A 27,477-nucleotide genomic window follows, 5' to 3' on the forward strand; every position below is an offset into this window, starting at 1 on the left:
TGGACTTCCTCTGTTTGAACTGCTGTAACTGAGACTGGTGAGTGCTGTTTATTTCCCTCTGGGGATTTATTTGGTATTACACTTGGAGCACTGCTCTTAAAAAGTACTATTACAGTACTCCTAAAACGGCACCCCAGCAGACGACTCATCTAGGGTGAGAGTGCGGGGCTGTGGTATATAGTGTAATTTCTGAAAAACAGCCTGTAACATAGCAGTTAGGAGCTATTTATCACAATCCACCTTATCTCTTGTTATGGCTTAATACATCTAACCACAGGATATAAAAACGACAAGTAGAAGGTGGTTGCTATGGACAACTTCTACATTTTTCTCTCAAAAAGGTTTGCTAAAACTCCCCATTAACTGACTGCTTAATAAAAAAGGGTGTTGTCCATTGTCTTCAGATACATGAGGGGTTGATGTACGAAGCGGCATTATGAGGAAAACGCGCTATCAGTGTTGTTATGTGCGCCGATACAGCTTCTCACTGTGTATGAAGGCGTAGTAACTTAAGTGACCGGGGCGATCTGCGATCCTGTCATTATCGGTCCTGCTATCTATCCTGTAGCACACCAATAGCCGGAGGCAATGTATGAACAGTCAGAGGTGCTCCCCAAACACCTGCAGCGATTCATATTGACAGCTGCAGGTGTCGTTTCCCATTCACCGAAGCAGGGACACTGCTGCATCTGCTACATATTTTAATCAGCAGAAGCTGCTGGTGAATCATTTTTGCACCATTTTGTGAATAAGATGCATTGTAACAGAAAAAAACTCACACGCAAAGATGATCAGCACTACCAAATACACAATGCGTGAGCAATTTGTAGTGCATGGAGTGGGCCTGCAGCTTGTGGCAGCGGGAGGATATAAAAGCTCTATTTGTATCCTACAGATGGGATGCAGTTAAAATCCCGGTGGTCGGGATCCCGACGCCGGAATCCCAACAATTTCTCCCTCCGTGGGAGGGCACGACACCCCTGGAGGGAGAATAAATTAGCGTGCTGAGCGTAGTGAGGCACCGGGCCCGCTGAGTGGCGAGCGCAGCGAGCCCGCAAGGGGGGGTGATCCACGCCCCCCCTCCCTTGTCGGGATTTCGGCAGTCGGGATTCTGGCGTCGGGATTTTGAACGCCGGGATCTCATACTGAATCCCTACAGATGTGTCCACTTAACTCTAGCCCCCTTGTGCATTAAACAGCCCTTCTAGTTATGCCATGGTTCAGTAGCACAGAACGTCTTATGTGATTTTATTACATTAAAATGATATGCAGCATGCCTTTTTTTAGTGTGACTGCAGCTGTATCTGCATATGAAATGGTTACAGTATTTTGTAGGTTCTACCAAGTCACTCCATGTGCTTTGAGCAGGATGCTCATCGCTCTAGTAGGGAAAGTAAAAGTTTTAGTTACAATGAAAATTTAACCACTAAGCACCTGAAATGTTGACTGACTTATCGGGTCTGCTGTAGCAAATCACCACAGGAAAACTCGTCCAAATCAACCAGTTTAATACATTTGAATAGATATTATCCAGCATATCCTATAATATTGTGTGAAATATGTGTTCACCAAATGAGTGCATCAATGGAACAAAAATAATATCGGCTATAGGGGCATCCTAAGAGAGGCTGAGATGGGAAGAGTAAGAACCTGACATGAGAAAGTCTAGAGAACTCACCAGGCTCTTTCAGTGACAAGTCATCTCCTGCCAGCACAACGGCACCATTCACTTGTCCATTCAGAATTTCATCACACAAGTTATTTCTCAGTTCCTCTTTCTCCATCTCGGCCATTAGATCTGCCTAGGGACAAGTAACAGAGAGAGATGGTAACTCATACTGTAAGTGATCTTCATTACATTTCCTCCATGACTGGACATAAATGAAGTAAATACCTTGGGTATAGTAAGTGTAAGAGGCAGATCTTCAACTTTTACAAAGTCATCTTCATCTGATCTCTGACTTAAGTTTCCAGAACCGCTTTCCTGTATCACAAGAGGGCACATATCAGGGACATGTCAATAGAACATTGGTTACGTACACAGAAGAAGGATGCTAGTTGTCGTGCATCTCTCGTGATCTTGTTAAAATGTTATATACTGAACGACTGCAATTTTCCTATCTGCAGTCTCACATTTATAACCTAAGTCACTAGGTTAGGAAGTATAAGTGACTTTTTTAGTCTTGGTTCCTGGGGGCTTTGCCAATCATGGTAACCAATGGTTACGTATAATTTTATAGAATGCAATTGATTTTAGTTACTTTAAAACAGTGGATTCTCATGGCCCTCCAGCTATTGTGGAACTACACGTCCCAGCATGCCCTGACAGATTTTATATAATGAATTGCTAAAACTGTGGCAGGGCATGCTGGGACTTGTAGTTCCACAACAGCTGGAGGGCCATGAGTTTGACACCACTGCTTTAAAAGGTTTAATTTCCATGGCACACATTACTATTTTTATCACGACTTCATACATCCCCCCCAAGTGCCCAACAGCACTAACTCACCAAGGCAGAGGATTCTTAAATGTACCTCTACAGTCCAGGTTTTAAGGATACTTTCTCAGTCAGTTCTGATGTTATACCATCTGTGCACAAGAATGGATATACTGGGGCAGATGTATTAAGCCAGTCAAAGAGATAAACTGGAGATAAAGTGGAAGGAGATAACCCACCAGCCAATCACCTGTGTTTGAAATATAACAGTTGGAAGTTGATTGACTGGTTCTTTATCCAGTTTATCTCTTTGCCAAGCTTAATACATCTGCCCCATTAAACCTGGACAGTTTTTGTGCCTTGAGGACCACGTTTGGGAATGACTGATCTCACCACCATTCCTTCATATTAGAACTCTGTTTATGGGTGGACAGTGTTCACCCATAAAAAGTAGGCAGCTCTAGAAGTTATGATCTGCCAGGCTAATAAACCGGAGAGATAATGGACCTGGGCAGATGAAGATACAATAGAAAGGGCTCTCAGACTCAGGGGATACACACTATAACCATCCCTACAAAGTGTTAACATTCTAGAGTTATCTCCATTGCGCACAGTGAGGCAGATTCAGAATTTAGAGCAAAGCACAATAAGGACAAGGGGAAATGTAAAATGTGCAAAGACTTATGTTTGGGTTGGGTTTGTCACAGATAAAGATCAACATTGCAGTATAAAGATTAAGCTCTCCAGCATTTCTGGACTACAAGCAAAAGCAGACAGTATTCACCCTGCATGCAAATAACAAATAAAAATGCATCATACTCTGTGTAGGAGCAAAGCTGCTGCATTTCTCTGTTTTGGTTTCACTCCCAACTAACCAGCCAATATGTTTAATCCCTGTAAGTTGGTGCTTATGGAAAGCACAGAACTGACTGACACATTCCTGATGACACATTCCTGTTTAATGAAATTTGTTTAAAAGGACAAGCTGAAGTGGGAAAGCTTATACCTGAGGTTCCCAAACCTAGTCCTAAAGGCACCCTAACGAGACAGGATTTAAGGATATCTATGCTCGGGCACAGGTGACTTAATAAGTACCTCAGTCAATTTAACTTAAGCATTGTAGCCAGCCATGAATATACGTAAAACCTGAACTGTTAAGGCACCTTGAGGACCAAGTTTGGAAACCACTGGCCTATATGACTGATACACAAACAGAATTATTTTAACACTTAAAGAATATAAAAAGACATACTGCTATCACTGTTTACTTTTTTTTTTAATAAGCTGTAGTATTTACTTACATAATCATTAACTAACACAGGGGAATCAGAGGCTGGACTGCCAGGTCCAGAGCTCTCTGCTGACATTAAAGCTGGTTTGGTATGAACATCCACTGAAGCAGAGATATCGCTTTCTTTATTCAGAAGCAGCTGAGCAGCCATATTGTCTGATGAGGGGTTGGCGAGTAGGCTCCTCTGCTCATCTTCTGCTGCTGTCAGTACTTCTCCTGGGGTGGGATAGCAACATACCGATCAGGCACAAATAATCTAATCAGTTACTTATTAGCAAGGGCAGTGCAAATGTCTACTACACTGCAGGTGGTTATGGTATGGATCATAGGCTGTCATATGGTCGACCACTAATGGTCGACATTGTTATATGGTCGACATGGTCAAAAGGTCAACATGAGTTTTTAATGGTTTTTAGGGTGTCTAAGTGTACCGCTGCGATCGCCATGCTTTGGGTTTGCCACACTATTTTATTCTCCCACCACGCACTAGTGGATGGTAGGGCATGAAATACTGCCTGTTGGCATATGTCGGCTGAATATTTAGTTTAAAATAAAATGCATGTTGACCTTGTGACCCTGTCGACCTATTGTGTGTCGACTATTAAACCCGGTTGACCTTTTGACTGTCGACCATATGACTGTATCATGAGTCAGTCTATGATCAGTCCGGATAGCACTGCAGGTAAAGGTGGTATATTCATATACAAAATTGGAGCAAGCCCACTTAGAACTGCATTTGGTACTAGAAACTTTAACATCTGTAAGAACGTAACTTCCACCACTTATCCAGTTTTTATTTAACATTTACTTTATTGTATCCTTATTAACCATGTCAGTAAGCCGGGGATATCATTTTTAACACAATTAAAAAACTAATCTTAACACCTCTTAACATGTGTGGTAATGCATGGTTTGCAAGTATTTGGCTCATATATCCTGATTTTATGAATAAATAGGTCCTTAATCAGGCAACCAATGGTTATTTTCTCTTAACATTAACCAAATTCCTTCCAATGCCCAAAACAGTTGGCGCTGATGCTATGGGACAAGTAACTGTATCTAACAGGGATCAGTATTCATAGTGACCGTCCTCTTATCACGCTTAACTTCTCAGCTCTCTGTCGTAGGGGGAATATGACACAGTTGGTCCTCCACAAAAAGTTTACTCGGTGGGAATTTAGCAAATGTATTTCAAATAAAGGAAATTAGATTGGAATTACCTGCTTCTTGTTCCGTTGCCACTGCTGTTTTATTACATTCTGCGTCCTTTAGAGTATTTTTTAAAATCTGAAAGAAAATGAGAGTTATGGTAAGACTTATCTTTGTTAACTCTATTTCTTTGAGGTTCATAGGATCTGCAGGGTTAACTTTGGGGTTGTAGGTGGAAACAGAGGACCAGCACCAAACAGTAAAGTTTTAAGGTATCCCAGGATGCTTGGCTCCTGTTTGGTGGCCATGCTGGTTTAGGCTTGGGCTTAGCGGATTTATCAGTAATGGAGTAACTTGGGAAACTCGGTCCCTTTGCTTTCCCTTGGGGTCGAAAGGACCAAAAGGTTGTACTTTTAGCCCGCTGGGTGGGAGCAGAGGGTAAACAGGCCATCTTGGCTGCTGGCAGAGAAGCAACAACTTTATTAAGCTTCTCGTGAAAGGCAACGTTTCTAAGGTCCTTTAGGAATCTAAATCAGCCTTACACGAATGCAACCAAACAATGCGTTGCGCCAATATCAAAGTATTTGAAGTTTTTGTGTCTAAAATACCCGCATCAGACAGCACATCACTAATATACAATCTTGCAAGTTTAGTGTGAATAATGCACATTTTGCAATCCTCTGGCTCATCATCCTCGATGACTAAGTCAGTGCTCAATTGCCTTAGCAGCCCAAGATGCTGCCACTGTTGGTCTATCAATAGCCCCTGCGAGCGCAAAAATAGACTTAAGACAGGTTTCCATACGTCTATCAGTCGGTTCCTTTAAAGACAACCCGTAGTAACTGGTAAGACGGAAGGCTTTACCAGTCGTGTAACATGCGAGTCAACTGGAGGAGGTGTTTCCTATGTTACTATCCTGGAGTGGACACCATGAGACCAACCTCTTAAGTCTTTTTTTGCTATAGGTACAGACGCACTATTATCAACTACTGTGAAAATATCTACTTCTGCCCCCTCAGAACCTGCTACAGAGAGATTCATCTCATCCTCAGCATCTGAGGATGGGGAGGAGCTACAGGCCGGCACCATCTCCCCTATGCTGGACTTCCCCCATTTGTACAGATAGCCCTGTTATAGTGGGTAACAATAACCTGACTCTGTACTCAAACACCCTGGTGCTCTAGTGAAGTGCCTGCCTTGGTGAGCAGTGTCCATTCCAGCGCAGCAGGGCCAGACAGCATTACTCTCCAAAGGGACCGCTTACATGTCCCCGCTGTGCCGGTCACGCTGTCTGAGGCTCCGGAGCCTGCACAATGCTAGATGCAGGGCACCGACTCTGCTGCAAGCTCCCTTCTTGGCTGAGGCCATGCGGGAGTCTCGGTGCCGGACCGAGTGTTAGAGCTGCAGCGCTGAAGTCACGGGGACTTACATAATGTAAAACAAAGCTTGAGATTGCCTCAAAACTATCCCACAGAAAAAACAGTGCACCAGCTTCCTCCTGGCATCACCAAAAACACTGATCCTCTGAGCATGGAGGCAGGGTTATAGGGGAGAAGAGCCAAGCATCATGGGAATCCTAAAAGCTTTATTGATTGGTGCCTGGTCCTCTGGCGCAGCACACAACCCAAAGATTAATCCTGAAGAAGAAAATGAAGACATATACTGGAAGATTATTTTATAGGATGTATCATAGAACTTACCTGGTCCTTCTCACTGCCATCAGCAGTCTCAGTGCTGGCTTCCAATGAGGTCTGCACATCCACAGGCCCAGTCTCAAACTCTTCATTCTCCTCCTCGTTCTCATCTTCACCACTTCCGTAGTTAGTTAATGCCTGTGTTTCTGCCTTTGATAAACCTGCCACAATAATAATATAAGAAAATACTTTTACCTATTACTCATTAACATGCACAGTCGCAGAACAGCCTGGCATATTAAAACATGATATTTTTAAATTAATTTTTTTTTTTTTTTAAAGAACAACTTTATCTGTATACAATTAGTGAGAAATATCCCCCATGTTAATCCAGAGATAGAAACTCTTCATTGTAGTTTTAGGAGCTGCAAAAATAATCCATGATAATAGCCATTCTCTGGGGTTAAACACATGGGGAAATAAATGATGGAATGCGGTAGCATACTTTAGCCCGGGTGTTACTGTTCAAAGCAAAGGCTCTTTTTATTGAATAACTCCAGACGGGAAACCTGAAGCAATTCTAGTGATCCTGCTAGGATCACTGCTGGGCAGGGCACAGAAATATAAGGGCAGCATGATGTGGGCAGGACAATGCTGCCAACATCACCAATAGGGGCAGGACGGACCAATCAATGTCACCAACAGGGGCATGACAGGCAGCCGCAGTAACTGATGGGGTCCTGCCTGGCTGGGTAATGTGAAGGACATGCACACGGAGGTGGGGACAGCACAGACAGGCTATTTAAGCAGGGTGCATTTTGCCCTTTAAAAAAAAAAAAAAAAAAATCAGGCATGGCGCTTAACAGCCTAGCATAAACCCTATATTCCCTGAAACAGCTAATAGGATCCTCCCCTTACGGTACCATTAAAAAAACATAAACCTATGTATGTATCCGTGAAGAGAGGGGAATAGGCCAGTGGACCAGTAAGCTTATGGCAACCAGATAAACCAAATTAAGTATACTAGTAGAGGGGCGGGGTCACGACGGCGCGTACGTAGAGGAGGTGGCTGAGCTCCCCTGATGGCTCCACGCTAGACCTGATGCTCCTGATTCCCCTTTAGAATATCCCTTATTGATGCGGTCCATATTACCCTTTGGCTGCCTCCTGACTGGGCTTCCTGAGTCGGTCCGTCGCCGTTGTTCTCGTGGAGTGCTCGGGGGTTGCGTCCTGGTGCCCCGGCGTCTCCGGCTGCGTCGTGCTGTGAGCCGGCGGAAGGCGCATCACGAGCTCTGGTGACCGCTTCCGCCTCGAGACTGACCGTGCGGGTGCCGGCTGCGGCTTACTCCTGCACATCGGCGGGGGAGGCTTGGCGTTTCATCGCTACATGGAGAACCAGAGCTGAGGGGAGCGCAACACCAGATATTATACCCTGTTTGGCGGACACGCTGGCTCCCTTTGCTCAATTAACCTTTTTGAGACACCGACGCCGGTGACCTATGTGTAAGAGCTGGCTGAAGGCCCACTGAACGTCTGGGTGGGCCTGGAACATAACAGACACCTACCTCACTGTAAGGACTTGAGAGCGGAGAGAGCCATCCGTTTTGTCTCCTAACGGATACAGTTTACCCAGCTGCACCCCCCTGGACTGGGTAAGCCCACATACACATACGGGACTTATTTGACTATTTAAGATTCTTCTACTGGTGCTTGCCATCTGAGTCAGGGTAGCCAAGACATTAATCACATACGAATTCCTTCCTTTTTTCTTTTTTTGTCTGGTTGTTTTTTTTTTTTTGTGATTGGGTACTTCCCTTTGCGGGCTCAGTCAAGGCGGTCTGCTGCTAATTTAAATAGAAGACTGTTAATAATTATTACACCATTATTCGTGGCTCAATACTTACATTAGGAGGATTTCCCTTGCCGTTAAACCATTTATTCTCTACACCTCAATAGACGGGAGTATGTGTGTGTGGTGAAGAACGCAGCGGTCCACCGCATCAGATTGGATACGACACTTGCTCATGTGACTGCACTTTACTGGCCTCAACCTTCATCCCCGATTATAACCCTTCCATCAGTGCTGAGCAACACCACTCTGTTTGGTATATCACTTCGTTAGCGGTGTTGGTAGCTCACAGTTTGAGTCCATTTTCATACGGCAGCCAGAATGGGGAAAACAAGTCAGAGTGCAGCAGCCTCCAAACTTGAAAAGTTTGCACGTACCCAGCCCAAAAATTTGAGTGACTCCCGTGAAACTACCCTTCAGTCTACCCCGGTAACGGGCGGGAGCACCCCTCAAGTACAGCCGGAGGTGACTCTCCAGCAATTACTTGAAGCGATTAACTCCAGTGAATCTCGGCTCTCTGAGCAACTCAACAAGGTTCAATCTGATATCACTTTGTTGCGCGATGATGCGCAGAAACTCCGCGACAGGGTCTCTGAGGCTGAGGTTCGAATTTCTAATGTGGAGGACTCACTGCGCCCAATACAGGGCCAGATTAAATCCCTCACGGGTAAATTCGCGGCAATGCAAGACAAAATGTCGGATATGGAAGGGCGGCTGCGCCGCAACAATATTCGTTTTGTTGGGTTTGATGAGAAGGTTGAGGCCAACTCCCCTGAGAAATTTATTGAAGAGTGGCTGAGGCAAACTTTGGGGAAAGAGGCCCTCTCCCCATTTTTCTCAATCGAAAGGGCCCACAGAATTCCATCTAGACCTCTAATACCTGGTGCCCCCGCGCGGACTCTTATCGCCAAGGTGCTACACTTTAAAGATCGTGATGACATCCTTCGGTTGGCGAGATCATCAGGTGGCCTAATGCATAACGGGAAGAAAATCTCCCTTTTTCCGGATCTTCCATATGCAGTACAAAAAGAACGAGCGGGCTTTAAAGGGATTAAAGCAAGATTGAGAGAGTTGAATATTACCTATTCAATGCTTTATCCCTCTAAATTAAGGATTGTCCATCAAAACGAGACTATGTTTTTCTTTTCTCCTTCCGATGCAGCTGGCTGGTTGGATAAGTATTACCCGTCTACCAGACAATTATCAAACTGAAGTCTGTAGGCCCAGAGACAGTGCCTATGTTATGTAACAGTGGTTCTCCATGATCTCTTCTTTTTTTTTTTTTTTCCTGGGAATTCATGTTTGTTATTCAATGTTTAAAATGTTTAAAATACTGGCTTATATTTGTATTATAGGCATAATTTGTTTCTCTAAGGGGGGGTTGGGGGGATCTGGGGTGAGATTGTTTTATGTTGATGTGCTAGCGTGGCGCCAAAGGGGGGGCTGGGCCGGCCGTAGGGGTGTGTGACCAACAGTAAAAGCCCCTCGAGTGGTCTCGATTGGTTTAGGTCGGGTAGTGGGGGGGGGGGGAGAGATATAGGTATGCCGCTGGGAATAGGTCATACAGGGTGGGGGGTGGTCTGTGGGTTTATGTTAATTGTTGTATGTCTTTGTCCATGTCTTAATTGCATGCAATTATGTCCGGTGGTTAAAAACTGGGTTATGCGACCTCTACACCCTAGGCCCTGGTACCCTAGGAAATGGTTCTGGGGAGCAATAATGCATTGTTTCTTTAAGAAGGTATGGTTTGTATTTTGACCTGGAACGTGCGTGGTTTAAATGATAGGGTGAAGAGATCCTTGGTTTTGAAACAGTGCAAGGCCCTCGAGGCTGATATTATCTGTCTCCAAGAGACGCATCTGTTTGGTGATAGAATCCGGGCACTGTCTCGACCCTGGATCGGTTCCTCCTATCATTCGGTATTTTCCTCCTCCTCCTCTAGGGGGGTCTCGATTCTCATTAGAAAGAATATTGTTTTTGATCTTATAGAATGTAAAATTGACAACAAGGGGCGGTTTGTGTTCTTGGACGGCAAGATAAATGCCGCCCGTTACTGTATATTGGCCGTATATATCCCACCCCCTTTTTCTTTTGAGGTGCTTAGGATGGCGATAGATTTTGTGTCTGCCCGACCGGATAGTTATATAATCTGTCTGGGGGATTTCAATTCTGTAATGCTGCCGAATATTGATAGATGGAATAACCGGGGTGATATACCATCTGGGCACAGCAGACTAGCTGAATTTATTGAAGTCGTTGGGTGGAGCGATGTATGGAGAGAGCGACACCCTAATACAAAACAATACTCATATTATTCCCTGGCGCATAATTCTTTTTCTCGTATTGATCTGATCCTTACCTCTAGGAACTTACTTCAAAATATATCTAACATCGAGTATAAGTCCCGTGGGATCTCAGATCACTCTCCGGTGGTTATGCAGGTAACCACCGAAATCCAGGAGGGCTATAAATATTGGAGACTCCATCCTTCCTGGCTCCCCCAGTTTAGCAATACGGAGATTGGGAGTGAGGTGATAGATGAATTTTTTAGAGTTAACTCAGGTACTGCAAGCCCGCTTACCGTATGGGATACGTTTAAGGCGGTCCTGAGAGGTAACATGATCAAAAAAAATTCTATACTCAAACGAGAAACTCGTGAGACCGCGGTTATACTGGAGGATAAATTATGTAAAAGTGAACAGAAGTTTATCACCGAGAAAACCGAATTAGCTAAAATAGAGTGGTTGGAGGCCAAGAAACAATGGGTTGAGCATCTCCAGATCGCTGTTAATCAGCGATTAGTGGAGCAATCACATAAATTTTACTATAACATCGACAGAACCGGTAGATATCTGGCATACCTCTCCAATGTCGACAAATCCTCTAAAACAATTGCGAGGATCTACTCGGACAATGGGGTGTTATGCACTAAGTCAGGGGAAATTGCCGAGACCTTTAGGTCTCACTTCAGTAGGGTATATTTATCTAATTTGGACCAGGGTTCAGATGACATTGCCAAATATTTGAGCAATATCGACCTTCCAAAGCTTCCATCGGCTGATAGAGACTTGTTGGATGCCCCTCTTTCTATCCAAGAAGTTGAGGAAGTTATTAAGGGTCTTCCTTCGAACAAAGCTCCCGGGATAGACGGATATCCGAGCGAGTTTTATAAGCAAACAGTGTCAATTGTTGCCCCTAGACTCTTAAATTTATTTCAGGAGATGGAGACTGCTGGACAACTCCCGAGCTCGATGACGGAAGCCGTCATCTCGGTTATTCCTAAGACGGGTAAGGACCCGGATCAGGTGGACTCTTACCGGCCTATCTCCCTTATTACAGTCGATGCGAAGATTTATGCAAAAATCCTTTCGAATCGACTGAATAGGGTCATTAGTAAAATCATCCACCCGGATCAAACCGGTTTTATGTGTGGCAGGTCTACCTCAATTAATATTCGTAGGCTTTTTACATACCTTCAACTGGCCGAAGTTGAGACCAGGGAAGTGGCGATTGCATCATTTGATGCTAATAAAGCATTTGACACGATCGAATGGTTATACCTCCGACTGGTGATGACGGCTTTCGGCTTCGGCCCCAAATTTATTGATAGGGTATTTCTGCTATATAAGTCTCCTCTTGCCAGGATCCTTGTGAATGGCTATGTCTCTGAACCCTTTCCTCTGCTCCGGGGCACTAGACAGGGCTGTCCACTGTCTCCGCTTTTGTTTGCGGTGGCAGTCGAACCTATTGCCTGTAAGCTTAGGTCGATCCTGGGTGGGTCTGGTCACGGTCAGAATATTATTTCATTATATGCTGACGATTTATTGATTGGCATGGAGGACTATAAGACTCTTCTCCCAAGTGTCATCGATAGCCTAAGGGAATTTGGACAATTTTCTGGCTTAACTATTAATTATAATAAGTCACATTTACTTATTACCACGGACAGTGGGTTAGGTGACCAGGGAAGAATCCTAGGTTTACCGGTAGTGGACAGGTTTAAATACTTGGGTATAGTCGTGTCTAAAAAATCCATAGATTTTATCCCTGATAATCTAGGTCCTGTTATCGTAGACCTGAAAAAGAAGTGTAAAAATTGGCAAAGACTACCTCTGACTGTAATCGGACGGGTTAATTTGGTTAAGATGTCGCTCCTCCCTAAACTGCTTTATATCCTGCTACAATCCCCTACTCTTATCCGTGATGCGTTATTTGCTAAAATAAACTCCGTATCATCTTCCTTTGTCTGGAGAAATAAATCTCCTAGAATTAAAATGACGGCACTTACCAGGGATCGTAATAGTGGGGGGGTTGCTATGCCCAACTTTAAGTTATATTACTATGCCGCACAATTGACACACCTGGTGAGCTGGGTAAGGGAGGATCTGAGCTCGGTTGAACTCATTAATTTTATCCATAAGGTGACATCAGTTCAGTCTCCGTTGCAGGCCCTTCTTGCTCCTCATAAATGTAATGCTGGTCCTCCCCTGCTTAAGCAAGCCAGGGCCATATGGTCATGGGTTTGTAAGCGGATGAAATACGAGGACTTAGATCCAGACACATACATATTCTCCCTTCCTCACCTAGTAAGATCTAAAAATCAGTTAGGGGCTTCATCATGGGAACAATCTGGTATAACCCAGGTTAAGCAGTTTTTTTCGAACAACATTATTAAACCCTTTTCCCAACTTCAGGCTGAATTCAGGTTACCAAAACAGTTATTTTATAGGTACCTACAACTTAGGAGTGCCTTAACTCAGCAAAATAGGATTAAAGTCTTTGGTATTAAAGACACTCCAATTAAAACATTTTTAATTAGTTTGGGCACGGCGAAACTTCTTTCCAAGTGTTATAAATTTCTGTTGAGTAACACTCAAACTGATGACCTCGAGGGACTGTACCTGAAATGGTCCCAAGATATTCCGCAGTTGACGCCAGATCTCTGGTCTGTAGCCCTTGCATTTCCAGGTCAGGCCACTAACTCAGCTAGAATCCAGCAAATTCAGCTAAATATTTTATTCCGGACGTACTTTACCCCGGACAGGATCAGGAGATTCTCCCGCAACATTAGTAATAAATGCCCAAAATGTAATGCGCAGGGCTGTAACTTCTGGCACTTACTATGGGAATGCCGTATTGTGCAATTATTCTGGCGAGAGGTTGGGAGGGTCTTAACTATATTGGGGATCCCCAGCTATATAATTCAACCGCTTTCGCTTATCTTGGGGGTCTGGCCCACATCCCTTAGGACCCTATCGCTCCTGAAACTTGCGCTTAATCTGAGCGCAATCGCTAAGGTAGTGATAGCTCGGTCTTGGATGTCCCATCAAGGTCCAAGAGTACAAGATTGGTGCGACCTAGTGAATGTTACCATGGAGCACGAACGGAATATGTTTTTATCAAGAAATGCAATCAACAAATTCTTGGGTATCTGGGGGAAGTGGTATCTCTCAGATTATAACAAAAATTGTAACTAATGAGTGAACCACGCTCTGGTTGTTTTTTTTTTTTTTTTTCGCCCTCCAAACAACGTACGTCACTTGATTATATCACGATTTAAGCAAATATTGTGTTGATAGTATTGATTCCCCACAGCTCTTTCTGTTCTTTTGTTGTTTTGCTTGAGCTCTGCCTTTTTTTTTCGTTGTGATTTTTTGACACAAGTATGCACGTCAGCACTTTAAGAAAAATTTTTGCACCTAAGCAAGCTATACTGTTTAGAGCTTTAATGTATTATTTCGGTTAAAACACTTTTTAATGACACAGGCAGTGGAATATAATTCTGCCCCCTTAGGTAGTTTTGGTGTGTTTTTCACAACATCTTTTGTTTTTTTTCTTCTTCTGTTTTGGATTATATTGAGCACACTTGCGGTTCGCTTTAGAGATGTTTTGTATAATTGCTGCTTTGCCGTACCCTAACTACTACTTTTGTTACCATGAAATTGGAGGGGGTACAAGGCTGGACTCTCCTTCAGCAATGGAAGTGTTCGTGAAGGTTGCAGTCAGTGAGGGATTAAACCGGGCCGGGTGGGTAGTTAAAGGGTTGTTAATGGGTTTCTAAGGTTTTTGCATGCAATGTCTTCTCTATGTTGTATGTTGAAATGTTTTATGTTTTTTTTTTTTGTAACTTCTTTTTGTGAAAACTGAATAAAGATGAATAAAAAAAAAAAAAAAAAGCTTATGGCAACCAATCAGCATACTGTGTACCTATAATATAATAGAATATACCTGATAAATGCTACCTCAAAGCCACTTGGTTGAGCCAGGCCCGCAACACAGCTTAAATAATTCCAAGTGACTAACTTTCAAGCAATTACATACAACTTTCTGGTTTCCTTCTCTAAACATGGATATCCTGAGCACTGTCATGCTAGACATTTCTCTCTGGTAATAAAACGGTTCGCAATGGACAGAACATAGTAGTATATCACTACGTAATCAATTAAAGGATTTGGTGGAACACAAAAGGGAGGCCGGAATGATAAAGCAATGCATTTAGCAAGGAATGGTTTGTACAAGCAACCAACAGCCTAATGTCTACTAGAAGGGGGACAACACCTGCATATTGTTAAATACCATTTTACTCTAGGAGTTAAAACAAGAGTATTTCCTTTTAACATTGGCTTTACAGAGCAATACACAACTACTTGTTGTTGAGAAAGGAATCTAGAGCAGTGGTTCTCAAACTCGGTCCTCAGGACCCCACACAGTTCACGTTTTCCAGCTTACTTGGCTGGTGCACAGGTGCATTCATTACTCACCGACACATTTTAAAAGATCCACAGGTGGAGCTAATTTGTCACTTGATTCTGTGAGGAGACCTGCAAAACATGTACCGTGTGGGGTCCTGAGGACCGAGTTTGAGAACCTGTGATCTAGAGGAAATTCACAGAAAAATACATTAAGTGCAACTTTTCTTTTAAGAACATGAGCAATTTCACATTGAACTTTTGTTTCTTGCCATTTTTTATGGAAATAGCATTGTTGTAATCCTAGCAAGGTTCACATCAGATATTGGAGCAGATGTATTCCCCAGCGTTAAGTGCATACTGTATGCTGCACTTAATGATGGTTAACTGGGGGGGATTACAGTTTTTTAATGTATCAACAGAGCACCTAACATGCGCTAGGGACAGCCCGGCTAATAACGCTCGGCAGGGCTGTCCCCTTCAATCCCCCAGGCAATTAGCGGCTGGGGCAAGCGTTGTCCTATCCCCACTGCAAAGGCAACGCTAACCCTGCTGATGGGACCATGCTGTGCTAAAGCGCATGCCCAGTGAGGCGGCTGGGGGGCGCATGTGCAGTGCTGCCTGGGGCGCCGATAAGGAGAACAGTCGATGCTGGAAAGAACGGCTCTCCTTATCAGCAAAGAGGGGGCTAATACATTCAGCCGCAACTTGTGCCGGCTTCTACTCATTATGCAGGAGACGCAGGACCAGTTATTTTGAAAACGTAAATGCAATATCAATACATCTGCCCCACTGGGTGTGCTGGAACACGCATACTTATTAAGACAAGAGATGTTACACGTTTGAGCCAACCGCACCCAGACATTAGGACTATACATAGAAAACATCAAAATACATACTGAAAGACACAGGTACATTTTCATTCCCGTCCTCTTCCTCTGAAATGTCAGATCTCCCACTTTGGACATCAGACACATTAATATTTTTATTTTGTATTTTTGCAGCAGTCTCGGTTTCATCCTTGTCCTAATATAAATAATGGTAGATATTAAAACCAGCATAGACACAAACATTACACAGAGCTAGAAACAAAGCAGTTCAGTTTGGACCAGCAGGCAGCATGCTAATTCATGGCTATCAGTTCTATAAGCTGCGCACTATCATTTGTACATCTCCAGTCCTATAGATGACGCTGCAGCTAAAGAAAAGCTGAAAATCAAGAGGTCCAAAGTCTAGCACGGAATTATATCCGAATTCTAGCAAATTAATTAACTTTACAATTAAAAAATAAATCCATGAAAAGGATTTATGTTAAGAGCCAAACATAAAAAGTACATTTCCCCTACTAAAGCCCCTACACACTGAAAGTGATATTACAAACTATATTGCTCATTTTGGCCCTTTTCAGCAATATAGTTTGTACAATCATCTAGTGTGTACTGTATGACCAATATAGGTAACGGGGGTAGATGTATGAAGCAGTGATAAGGGAGAAGTGAGCCAGGGAAGAAGTGGCCAATGGTAAACAACAGCACTGAAGCAACATCTATAATTTGCAGAATATTAAATTAAACAGAGCAGCCGACTGGTTGCCATAGGCCACTTCTCCTCCCTGATCACTGCTTCACACATATACCCGAGTGCATTCCCACAAGTCGGCCACGGTGTTCTTTATCGTCTGTACATGCAGTACAATTTGACTTCATGTACAGAGCGGGGGCCGGGTGACGTCGCTGAAACACATTGGTGCAAAGCCCCCCGATACACCATCGCTATGGATCCATCACAAACGCTCGCATCATTAAACACTGCTGGACAGAAAGCGAACCATTCATCACACCATCACATGTATCACTGCTTCCATGGTAACCCCCAGAGCATCCAAGGACCACCAGCAACGCACAGAAACACCGGGTGGTAACTCTGTAGCACCGGCTACACCTACTACCCGCAATTTCTGGCAGAGTAGTGTACGTATGCTGCCAATCAGCAAAGCAGCATGGACTACACTCAACCATCACATCTGGTACTCTGCTCCATAGGTGCCTTCCCTTTCTACACTACACAGGGAAAGCTATTTGGATCAATATAAGTCTGTTTAACTGCAGCTGCTGAACGATTTATAACCAAAAACTCAACAATCAAGTCAAAAGCATCCAGCACTGTATTTCAACATATTCTCAGTATTTACAGGTATCTGGTTCCTTCATCTCCATTTATATATAACCTAAAAAGTAGATACGAATATTGGATGTTTTAAAGGATTTTTATTATTATTTTTAAATTGATTTCCTATAGCTTATTTTGTGTTAAATAAAATATATTTTGATATATCCAGCTGGGTTTGGTATAGGGCTCCGACAGTGGGGTGAGCGCAAAGAAGCCCCTTGCAGGCTCGCCACAAGGGAGAATAGCCCCTGTGTACCGGGATCCCCCCTGTCGGAGCACCAGCAGTTGGGATACTGTCGGGATACTAACTGTCGGAACCTCATCCAGCACCCATACAGCTATACATTGTCACCCCCCCCCCCATATTCTAGCACAATTACTATTTCAATTTGTATTTTTCTGTGACACGAACTGTCTAATGCCCCTTTCAGACTGCAAATGCCAGGGCGCACACGGGATTATGACAAGGGTCCATCCCAGGAGCAACTTGGCATTAGCGGCCTGTAAGCTCCTTGGCTTATGGATGGATTGTTGGTGGCCCATGAGGGCGGGGCAGCATGTCATTGTGGGGGGAGGCTGTACTTGGAGCTGACAGTGCTGCCTCCTCCATAGCACTACAACCTGGGTCAGAGCCGCTTCAACCATGGTCGTGACCAGTGGTGAAATGCCAGGTTGCTTAATCCAGGGTTGCACTTTCACACCGCACCCCAACCCGCATTGGCGACGTAACGACCTGGTAATAACCCGAGTCGAGAGTGTGGGTTGAAAGGAGTATAGCCAGCTGTGATCTGTGAGTGATCATACTCTAAGCTTCTGGGACCTGTGTCAAAATTTCAGGTTCTACCTGTTCCTCACATCAACCATATGTGTCTTCTATAGACTTTCACTCTTTGTGAAAGCCAGGCTCCAACTAAATAGCAGGAGACCTGTAGAACCTAGTGACGTATCACCTGTATGTCTTTGTTTTTGTGTGCATACAAATGATGTTGGCTTTCACAAAGCATTTATATATGTGCATATAAAAACTCACAGTAAAAGGCAGTTTTTTATTTTATTTACCAAAGTGCTAAAGTAATAAAAATATTGAATCACGGAAAGCATTCAATATTTACAAATAAATCAATTTTAAAAGAGAAAAAAAAAAAGATTTGTCCCAAACAAAATGTAATCCCATCAGTCCATACAAGTGTTAAGGTGCCCATACACGGTCCGTTAAACGGATCCGTTTGGGTCTTAATTAGCATGCATCGTATCGGATCGCATGCCTAGTGCATGCACTGCGATCCGATACGATGTTTAGCTAGTACAAAAAGTATGTGCAGCACATACTTTCTGTACCGTACTATGTGATGCGCGGGAGCGCGCATCGCATAGTACAAAACGGACGGTCCGGGAACGGACCGTCTATGGGTACCTTTAGACTGGAACGGACATGTAAAAGCATATATACCTTGTCTTCATCATCAATCTCTCGAGGGTCTGAGTTTTCTTCTCCCACAAACATTTTCTGTGCCTAAAAGGAAGTAACCACAATGAAGTTCATATATAGGCATAATATAACAAATGCAAGGCGTTAATGTAACCCATAATGTTACTATAATAACTGTACAATGTATAATGAACACATGGGTCTTCGCAGCATTTAGTGAGGGTTGTCATGCACCCCTTTATAACACTCACCCAAGTAATTAGACATATTTTAGAACTGATCCATTTAGCATGTGGTCAGACGGGATGAGATACATGGCATTAAAGCTAGTTAATTATTTCCGTTTTAAAAGCCCATATACGATTTTTCTGTAAAATAATGATGTATACATATATGTAGGCTTCACACACTATCCCATTAAAATGGGACACTATTGAAATACACAAACCTGCATTTTACAACGTTTTAAGCAGCTACATAACCTATATAATTAAAGCGTGTCTCGGTTAAAAGGGATAGTATGAAAGCCTATCTATACACATACATAACCATAGGCATGTGTTAACTAAAGAAAAGCTTCATAAATAGATTTAAAAATAAAAAAGCATGCTAACAGTGCATCATTCCATGTAGCATTTGTACTACACGCATCTATTGAAGACAATAATGCAGCCAAAACTTTATTTGGTTTAAAAGGGTAGCAACATATTCTGTGAGGTGAAGGACTTTACACTACATAAACACAAATATAACTTGATCAGCTTACTGTATTATAGCACATTATGTAAAATAATACTACAAATGGTTTTTCAAAACTTTGTAGAATATAAACAATATAGATGCATTCTTCCTTCTGTTAATGGAGAACATTATTTTAAATGATCTTTTCAATACAGCATGAGTATCAAGGTGCACCCAAAAGTACCTTTTCAGATGGCTCACAGAAGCAGGAAATGAGTGAGGTAACCTTACAGGGGGCTGTAATCCCTTGTGTCATGTAAGAGAGGTAGGGATGGATGTGACAATATTTATTTATTAACATATCATGACATGGAGTGAAGGAGAGAGAGGTGTAAGCAGTGGGGTCAAAATCTGGACTCGAGCTGGCATTGGTGATATTGGGTTATCACATTTTCACTATACCAGTCCAGCATCGCCCTGTAAATATAACAGGTGGCATTGTCGTCCTAATAAAAAGCATTTGCTGTTTTGTAGAAGTGCCGAAAAATAGGGAGAACAGAATGATTAAGAACATCTATATATTTCTAATAGTTAACCTGACCATTCACTGCACTTAGTGGACCTAGGCCAGACCAGCTGAAACAGCCCCACAGCAGAACGCCACCAACTCCATGCTTTACTGTAGATACTGTACACTCTGGCAGCATTCTTTCTCCTAGCAATACTTGTGTTTGACCTTAAAAGTAAATCATGATGTATCACTCCCTAACACTTAACGCCATTGATCCACGGTCCAGTCTTTGCATGCTTCACACCATCGTACATGCTGGGGTGCATTCTCTTTGAGATTAGAGGTTTATGAGCAGCTGTGCGCCCATACTATCCAAGTGCATGGGACTCCCAATCAAGATGTGAAATTAGTGGCCATCGAGTGCAATGCTATGCATGGGACAAATCTTGTTCTTTCGTAGCTCCCTCTGGTCCCTTGTTTGCAGTTTCGGGGGGCTTCCAGGGCACAGTGCATTCCTGCAATTACCTTTCTTCTAATAATTGATGATAAGATACTGTAGATTTAGGGACCTTCCTAACATCCGCATTGCTTCTCATACTATTAGCTCCAGTAGAGCAGCCGATTATGATTCTATTCACAAACTGTTATTTTCTTCCGGCAAGACATTTTGAAAAGGATTTAATTGGTGCTCCTCTACCCATAATGTATACCTTTATGAACACATGTATGTTGCAGGAGCACACCATTTCACTTTCGCCGGCATGTAATTATATATATTATTATATATAAGTTGCAATTTTCTCCACAAATTCGCAATGCAAAGTAATTTTTCCATTCACACCACAGATTATGAGATATGGTAGGGAAAAATGTTTAATCTGAGGTTAAAATGTTTGGACACTGTACAAAACCCTTTGACACCCCCTTCACTTTTCTGGGGTCTAGGAAGGTCTCTCCACTTCTTTAAGCACTACACCCACATCACATAGTAAAAAACTTACAAACATTCCTCCAGCTCCCTCCTTTGGTGGGTCCCAAACACCAATTCTAATATCCAGAGACTGCCAGGGTACTGTAGTACACTTCCCTGAACCTCGCCCCAATCTCCTACTCAGAAGTCTATACCATATGGCTCCTCTCACAACTAGAGCTCAGAATGGCTATTTTAATTCTTCGTTTCCATATCTTATTCAATATCCCAAGTCTATTCACTATCTCAGTAGACATATCTCACCCAACATTATGGACACTCCAAGTACCATTTCTAGTTTCTCAAACCCCATCTCGTGATCTCTGAAGACCTACTTTCCTTCAGCTAACAATCTGCCCCGCTGCCCATCCAAACGTGTACGCAACAATGGCCTTGACTCAACTCCCTTTATCAGTTTCACTTGACCCAATCGTTACTATTTGTACTCTGTTCTGCTTTAATAATAGCCTCTTCACTTATAAAACAGTACTAGAAGAGGCAGCCCCAGTCAAGATATTGTCCTCTCTACACAGACACCATCTGCTTCCATCATTAGCTCATCTCTCCTACCCACAAGATACCATCTCTTCTCCCTACCTCTCTTTTGAGCTACCATTCATCCTATATCTCTGTTTTAAAGTACTTAGGGGCTTCCAATCTCTACTATACATCAGGACTCCACTAAAGACCAAATATGAATATTTTGTTGTAGTTTCTCTAAGCTCTTTTCTTCAGCCTTTATTTCTCGATCGTCTCTTGATTAACTTATTATTATCTTCACCATTGCCAGATTAAAATCGATATTTACTTCACCATTGCCAGCAATTCACAGAACTAACCTCCATAGAGTTTGTGGGGTCTTAAAAATTAATAGAATTATGATAAAACTAGAATTCCCAAAAAGGAGAAAAAAAACGTACAAATAAAAAAGTTAAATTGGAAAGTTCCTTGTCATACTGTTACAGGATTGTGTAACTGTAGTTAATACAAATACTTCCTATACTCAGATAGAGGCTATGTGCATTCAATAATGATTAAAACATTGGACAAAACCAACACTGCTGCAAAGATTCTTAAGAAGAGATGGAAAATACGCACTGTTAAGAGCTCTATGTGCATTCAATAATGATTAAAACATTGGACAAAACCAACACTGCTGCAAAGATTCTTAAGAAGAGATGGAAAATACGCACTGTTAAGAGCTCAATACTTATTCTTATACTTCTTTATTTATATGACAACACAAGTGTTCTGCAGTGCATTATGAAGCACATAAACAAAAGAAAAGAAAGAAAACAGGCAAAAGGTAGGCAACAGATTGGTCGTTAGTTGGAGAGAGTGTTCAGATCAAGAGTAGGTTTATTAAGAATGGGGGAGACAAGGGCCTGCTTGAAGGCACAGAGAACAATACCTGATGAGAGGGAGAGTTGGAGGAGGTGGGAAAGAAGAGAATAGTCAAATAAAAAAAGGAAAGGGGTAGCGGAGAAGGTGGAGGGGACCAGATGAGTGCAATGACTTAATCTCTAGATATGAGGGGGAAATAGTCACAGTTCGATAGATGGATGGGACGGTATGGACCGAAAAAAGGCGTGGGAAGGCTGGTGAGGGTCTGGTGGGACGTGATGTCCTGATGTATGGAGTCAATTTTAGCAAGGAGAGGGGGTTTGAGAACTGGGAGGAGATGAGGCTCTGTTTAGACAGGGAAAGGGTAGGATGAGAACATACATTTTCTCCACTTACTCAGCAGTTTGTGAAAACTTTAGCAGACATCTGGTGAATTTTGGAATGCTGGGGTTGAAGTCTGTGAGGGTGAATTGGCACCAGTGGAGCACGAGTCCAGAGCAGAAGTAGGGAAGGCACTGTAGAGCCAAATGGCTTGTTCATGGCATGAGAGACAAAGATTTGTGAAGACCAAATCAAGCGAATGCCCATTCATATGGGAGGGTGAGGCGGTCCATTTGGAGAGAACAAATGATGATGTGAGGCTAAGACGTTTAGAGCTAGAGGATTGTGTGTGGATATCGTTTGGGATGTTGAAGTCCCGTACGATAAAGGAGGAAAGATGCAGGATAACTAAACATTGTTCTAAAGCATCCCTCACTATCCTCTGTTCACAACAGCTTCCTAAGGCAAAGACTTCTTCACAATTCATCACGGTTGATCCAAAGTAAACATCCAGCCACCATCAAAGCAAAAGAGGTGATGCAGTGCCTAAAAAAGAGCTGATGCTGCTCCTAGACTTCAGCAAAGGACAAAGGAGACTGGTGGTGATATTAAATACATGTATGGGTACCACTTCAGTGTACTGGTTCAGCCAAGCAACAGGTTTAGTAACAGTGGGTTACTTAAGGAGTTACACAAATATAAAAACTCCTGAGCACAGCCAACTATTCAATTTAATAATGTCATGTGAAGTTGTACCCATGTGGAAAAGGAGAGAACATTGAATAATACAATATTATTCGTGTATTAATGCCTTAACAGAAAACAAAACCACACATATTATAAAAACTCAAGTAAAATTTAATTTACAATATACAAGTAATCTCTTGAAATATATGATTATATTATGTTATCAACCTCTTTGGTGAAGGACTGCAAATCATCCTCAGACTTTGGTCGACTTCTGCCTTGCACTGTACTGGTATTGTCCATGTCCTGCATCAGCCTGAAGAACGCCAACTCATTGAACAGGACTTCTGATATGTCAACAAGAAGATCTTCTCCGCAGTCCTTCAACTTTCTATTGCTAAACTTTGCCAGGGAATCCTGCAAAACGGAAAATTATAAAATGATCAATGAATAGGATATGTATAAAAAAACAAAACAGTATTATCTGATGTCTACAATAAGGTCTATGAGGGCCAAACGCGGTCTCATTTTAATTGTCCGTATCAATATTGAAGTTTAAAGAATAAAAAAGGAGGTAATGCTAATTGCAACGTGCTATTCATACTACACTCTTAGGAGAACCAGATTTACAATTAGTCCTGATAATTCACTATTAGGATTCCAGCATTATTTGAGACCTCTTGACTCCTTTGAAACTAACATGTAATAAACACTGACTTCTAAAAGTTTGAGTCATATAGTCGTACCCATATATTAAAACATGAGAAAGGGGCCCAAATCATAGCTTACAAGGGTAATCGATATTCAATAGAAAAAACATTACATTTAAGGCTGAATTTTAACAGTGAAATTCACTAAGTAGAGTTTTTTTTTTATGAATGTACATGTATGCTGAAAATCTTTAGCATTGCAAAACTGGTTACAAGTAGGAGCATTTTTGGGATGCAGGAATAAAATATACCTGTAGGATGCTGCCCAGCTGCTTGTGGAAGAATTTGACAAATTCCTTGCTCTCATCATTTTGCTGGGTTAGCGTGAGGACCATCCGCCTGATAGAGGTTAGTAAATGAGCAGAGCACACTTCCTCCATGTGTTCCTGCAAAGACACAGACAATACCAGCTTCAAACAAAAGGTTCCACAGACTTTACCATTTTGCACAAGGTAAACCAGTTAAAATTAAACTTGGGTACAATTCTTACCTGTTTTAGTTTCTCCAAGTTCTCCAGCACAGATTATCTTCGAAACAGGTGACAGGGGTGTGTAAGAATGTAAAAAATGCAGCCCCCATGTATCACATCTATCAGTTTTATTTTGGCATATTTCACAACAGAAGCTGAAAAGAGGATTTCAACATCCAGTTGCAAATACACCAACATCAGACCGGCTGATCTGTGGAAGCCTGCCATTAAATATGGCAGCTGCCGCATACAGCACTAGAGCAGCGTTAAGGACCACCTTCTCTGATGTTAGGAGAACTCAGAGAAACTACCAGCTTAGTCTTGTATGTACTTTTATACAATTTTTAATATTAGTTTCTCAAGTATGTTCAGGTATTGGGTACAGGAAAGACATTGAATGATGGAGGAGGGTACAGCAAAACTCAGTCTTACAATGAATGTACCACCAAGGGGGGTATTCAATCCCGGATTATTAAAAAACACACCAAAAATACTAGAATTTTTTTTGCATTATTATACCTTAATATTGAGGAGCACATTAGCTAATGATCTTCTCTTAAATTTTTTTACTTTAAATCAAGTTTCAAAGGGGAATACCCTTCCTAAGTCCTAACTATTTCTGTACAACATTATTGCACATCATAATGTTAAAAACATGCTCAGGACGTACTTAAAAAAACAACAACTTTGTAGCACCAATTCTCTGGACTCTTGACAATGATATCCATAATGGGTTCTGAAACAACTTTTTGTGCCTTAGTACCTCTGTAATAACCATAGGAGTACAGCACTCTCAGGGGTAAATTTACAAAGATTTAAGTTCTATTGAAAATGGAATGTTGCTCACAGCCAATCAGAAGCTATTATCTTCTAGATGAAGGTAAACTACACTATTCATGGTGGTTTAGAGAGATTCTACCACAGCTTATACATTTAAGTTATGTATAACAGGTATACATTAGAAAAATAACTTTTTGGGAGGACACCATCTGAGATATCTTACTTTAAGGTGCAATGACTATTTAAAAACATTATTTTAATAGATATTCCTTAAAAGCTTCCATGAGTTCCAATACAGAAATATGAAAGGTTGCAAAAATTAATTTTTTAGCAATAATTAGTAGCAGATTGCTACAATTTGCTTGATGGATGGCTCATCTCTGAAGTGATTTGTGTATGATGTACACTATATGGAAGAAAGTCATTGGACACCACATGTCAACGGAAACCATGCGTTTATTTAAAATCAATATGGGGTAGGTCCACCTTTTGCAGAAATAACAGCAGCTACTCGTCGTGGTAAACTTTCCACAAGTTCGTGTAGCACACATAGTGGGATATTGTGCCATTCCTCCTGCAGTACAGTCACCAACTGTGGTAGTGTAGAAGGGAGAGGCGACCGCAACCTGCACTCAAGTTCGTCCCACAGATGTTCTATGGGGTTCAAATCAGGGCTTTGCGCAGGCCACGATAGTTGGGTGACACGATTTTCATCATACCACTCCATAGCCCTCGAAACGTGACACTGCGGCATTGTCATCCTGGAACACACAATCGTCGTTCCCATAGAAACGCCACAACGCAGGTAACATGAAGTTATCCAGAATATCTCGGTAGGTCGCGATGTCATGTTCCCATGCACCTGTCACGCCATGCCAGCAGAAACAACCCCAGAACATGATGCCTCCACCTCCAAATTTTACTGTTGGCACTACACATTTGAGTAACAGCTGTTTTCCAGGCAATCGCCAGATCCACACTCTCCCATCTGATCGAAACAATGTGAAGCGTGATTCATCGCTCCATAGGACTTGTTTCCATTGCTCCACCATCCAGTTTTTCCGCTCCTTACACCAACAAAGTCTCTGTCGTGTATTGGTTTTTGTGATCAGAGGCTTGTGAGCTGCAGCTCGACCATGATAACCGAGTGCGGTTCCTGTCCGTCATTTTATCAGCAAATGATCTGCTACGACGCTTGCTCCATATTTATACATGTAGTAAGAGTCCATATTCACAGGAAGATTCCATTATTTCAGAGTTAAACCAGGGTGTCCAATGACTTTCTTCCATATAGTGTATATTATAACACCAATGTAGGGATAGGGCTTCAGAGCTAAATTCCATTTTTAATAAAAAGACCATCATTGCTCCTATATACTTTCCATATCGGAAAAGTTGTGTAAAGGCTTCTGAATCATATGTTATTGTGTTGTAACCCTCATCCAGTTGTGGTTTAGGCCGGTGTGGGGGCGAGCCATATATTCAGTACTCCCTGATGGTCTCTTATCCAAGTACTAGTCCAACCCAACACTGCTTAGCTTCTAAGATCAGAAGAAATTAGGAATGTTAAGTGTGGTATGGGCCGTACAAGTACGGTGCGTATTCCGCCACCCATATTGTGGGAGCAGTTTACAATCATGGATTGCATTGACACTTTGTTGCCAGGTATGGTCAAATTGTAGAAAAGGAGTTAAACGAATAGAGCTAAGAACTGAAATGTCCTTGTGGATAATTCACATGTGCCCGCAAATTATCACAAACTTAAAACGTGGCTTGCACCCGAATGCGCAATTGAAGGCTAAAAACGTATGGTCTTAAACACTAAAACAGCTTTGCCTACAGTTGTACCCAGTCAGTACGAAATAGATCACAATGAGGAGTTTTGTTGAGTGTTCATGCTACTAATACGCCTCTTTGACACATATAATCGCAATGTCAAGCTTCGTACAAATTTAAGCAGTTTTATGGGAGTGTACCAACAAAAAGTAAACCATTAATCCCATAGGAGAGAGTTACAGTTATGTACAGGATTGTACAACAATCGTACAACTAGCTTGCATCTTCTACACACATTAATACCAGTTGAGTATCAATGCAGTGCATGACTATGTACCAAGGAAAAATGAATAGGTAAGCAGTAACCTGTGTCTTATGGGTACTCCTACTTCTGCTGTTCACGCGTCTTTCCTGGTCGATATAGGATGCAGAATGAGAGAGTGGGGATGCCGGCATCAAATAAGAAGGAAAGTGCCAAGGGGGGGGCATCATTAGTGGGAACAGTCAGCGTTTTCAGCCTGGGAACGCTGGTGTACCGATTCCTGCCAGAGGCGGGCGGCTGAAGGCGCATATCAGCGCCT

General features: G+C 42.3%; 1 protein-coding gene across 11 annotated transcripts in view; it reads right to left on the reverse strand.

The window, feature by feature from the left end:
- PCM1 (pericentriolar material 1) overlaps positions 1-27,477 on the reverse strand; it is a 108,909-nt gene that overhangs the window by 675 nt on the left and 80,757 nt on the right. For 9 of the 11 annotated variants that reach the window (XM_083169484.1, XM_083169476.1, XM_083169443.1 and 6 more), the window contains 9 exons: positions 24,123-24,257; positions 23,390-23,578; positions 18,669-18,731; positions 15,949-16,075; positions 6,578-6,732; positions 4,949-5,015; positions 3,739-3,944; positions 1,895-1,984; positions 1,679-1,802 (listed from right to left, as the gene is read on the reverse strand). In XM_083169484.1, coding sequence (XP_083025610.1) covers positions 1,679-1,802; positions 1,895-1,984; positions 3,739-3,944; positions 4,949-5,015; positions 6,578-6,732; positions 15,949-16,075; positions 18,669-18,731; positions 23,390-23,578; positions 24,123-24,257 — 1,156 coding nt within the window. The remainder of the gene's footprint in view (positions 1-1,678; positions 1,803-1,894; positions 1,985-3,738; positions 3,945-4,948; positions 5,016-6,577; positions 6,733-15,948; positions 16,076-18,668; positions 18,732-23,389; positions 23,579-24,122; positions 24,258-27,477) is intronic. The other 2 variants (XM_083169521.1, XM_083169502.1) reach the window with 1 other exon arrangement.

This window comes from Crinia signifera, chromosome 1 (assembly GCF_055691185.1).
Source record: "Crinia signifera chromosome 1, ASM5569118v1, whole genome shotgun sequence".
In the NCBI taxonomy this organism is placed as follows: Eukaryota; Metazoa; Chordata; class Amphibia; order Anura; family Myobatrachidae; genus Crinia; species Crinia signifera.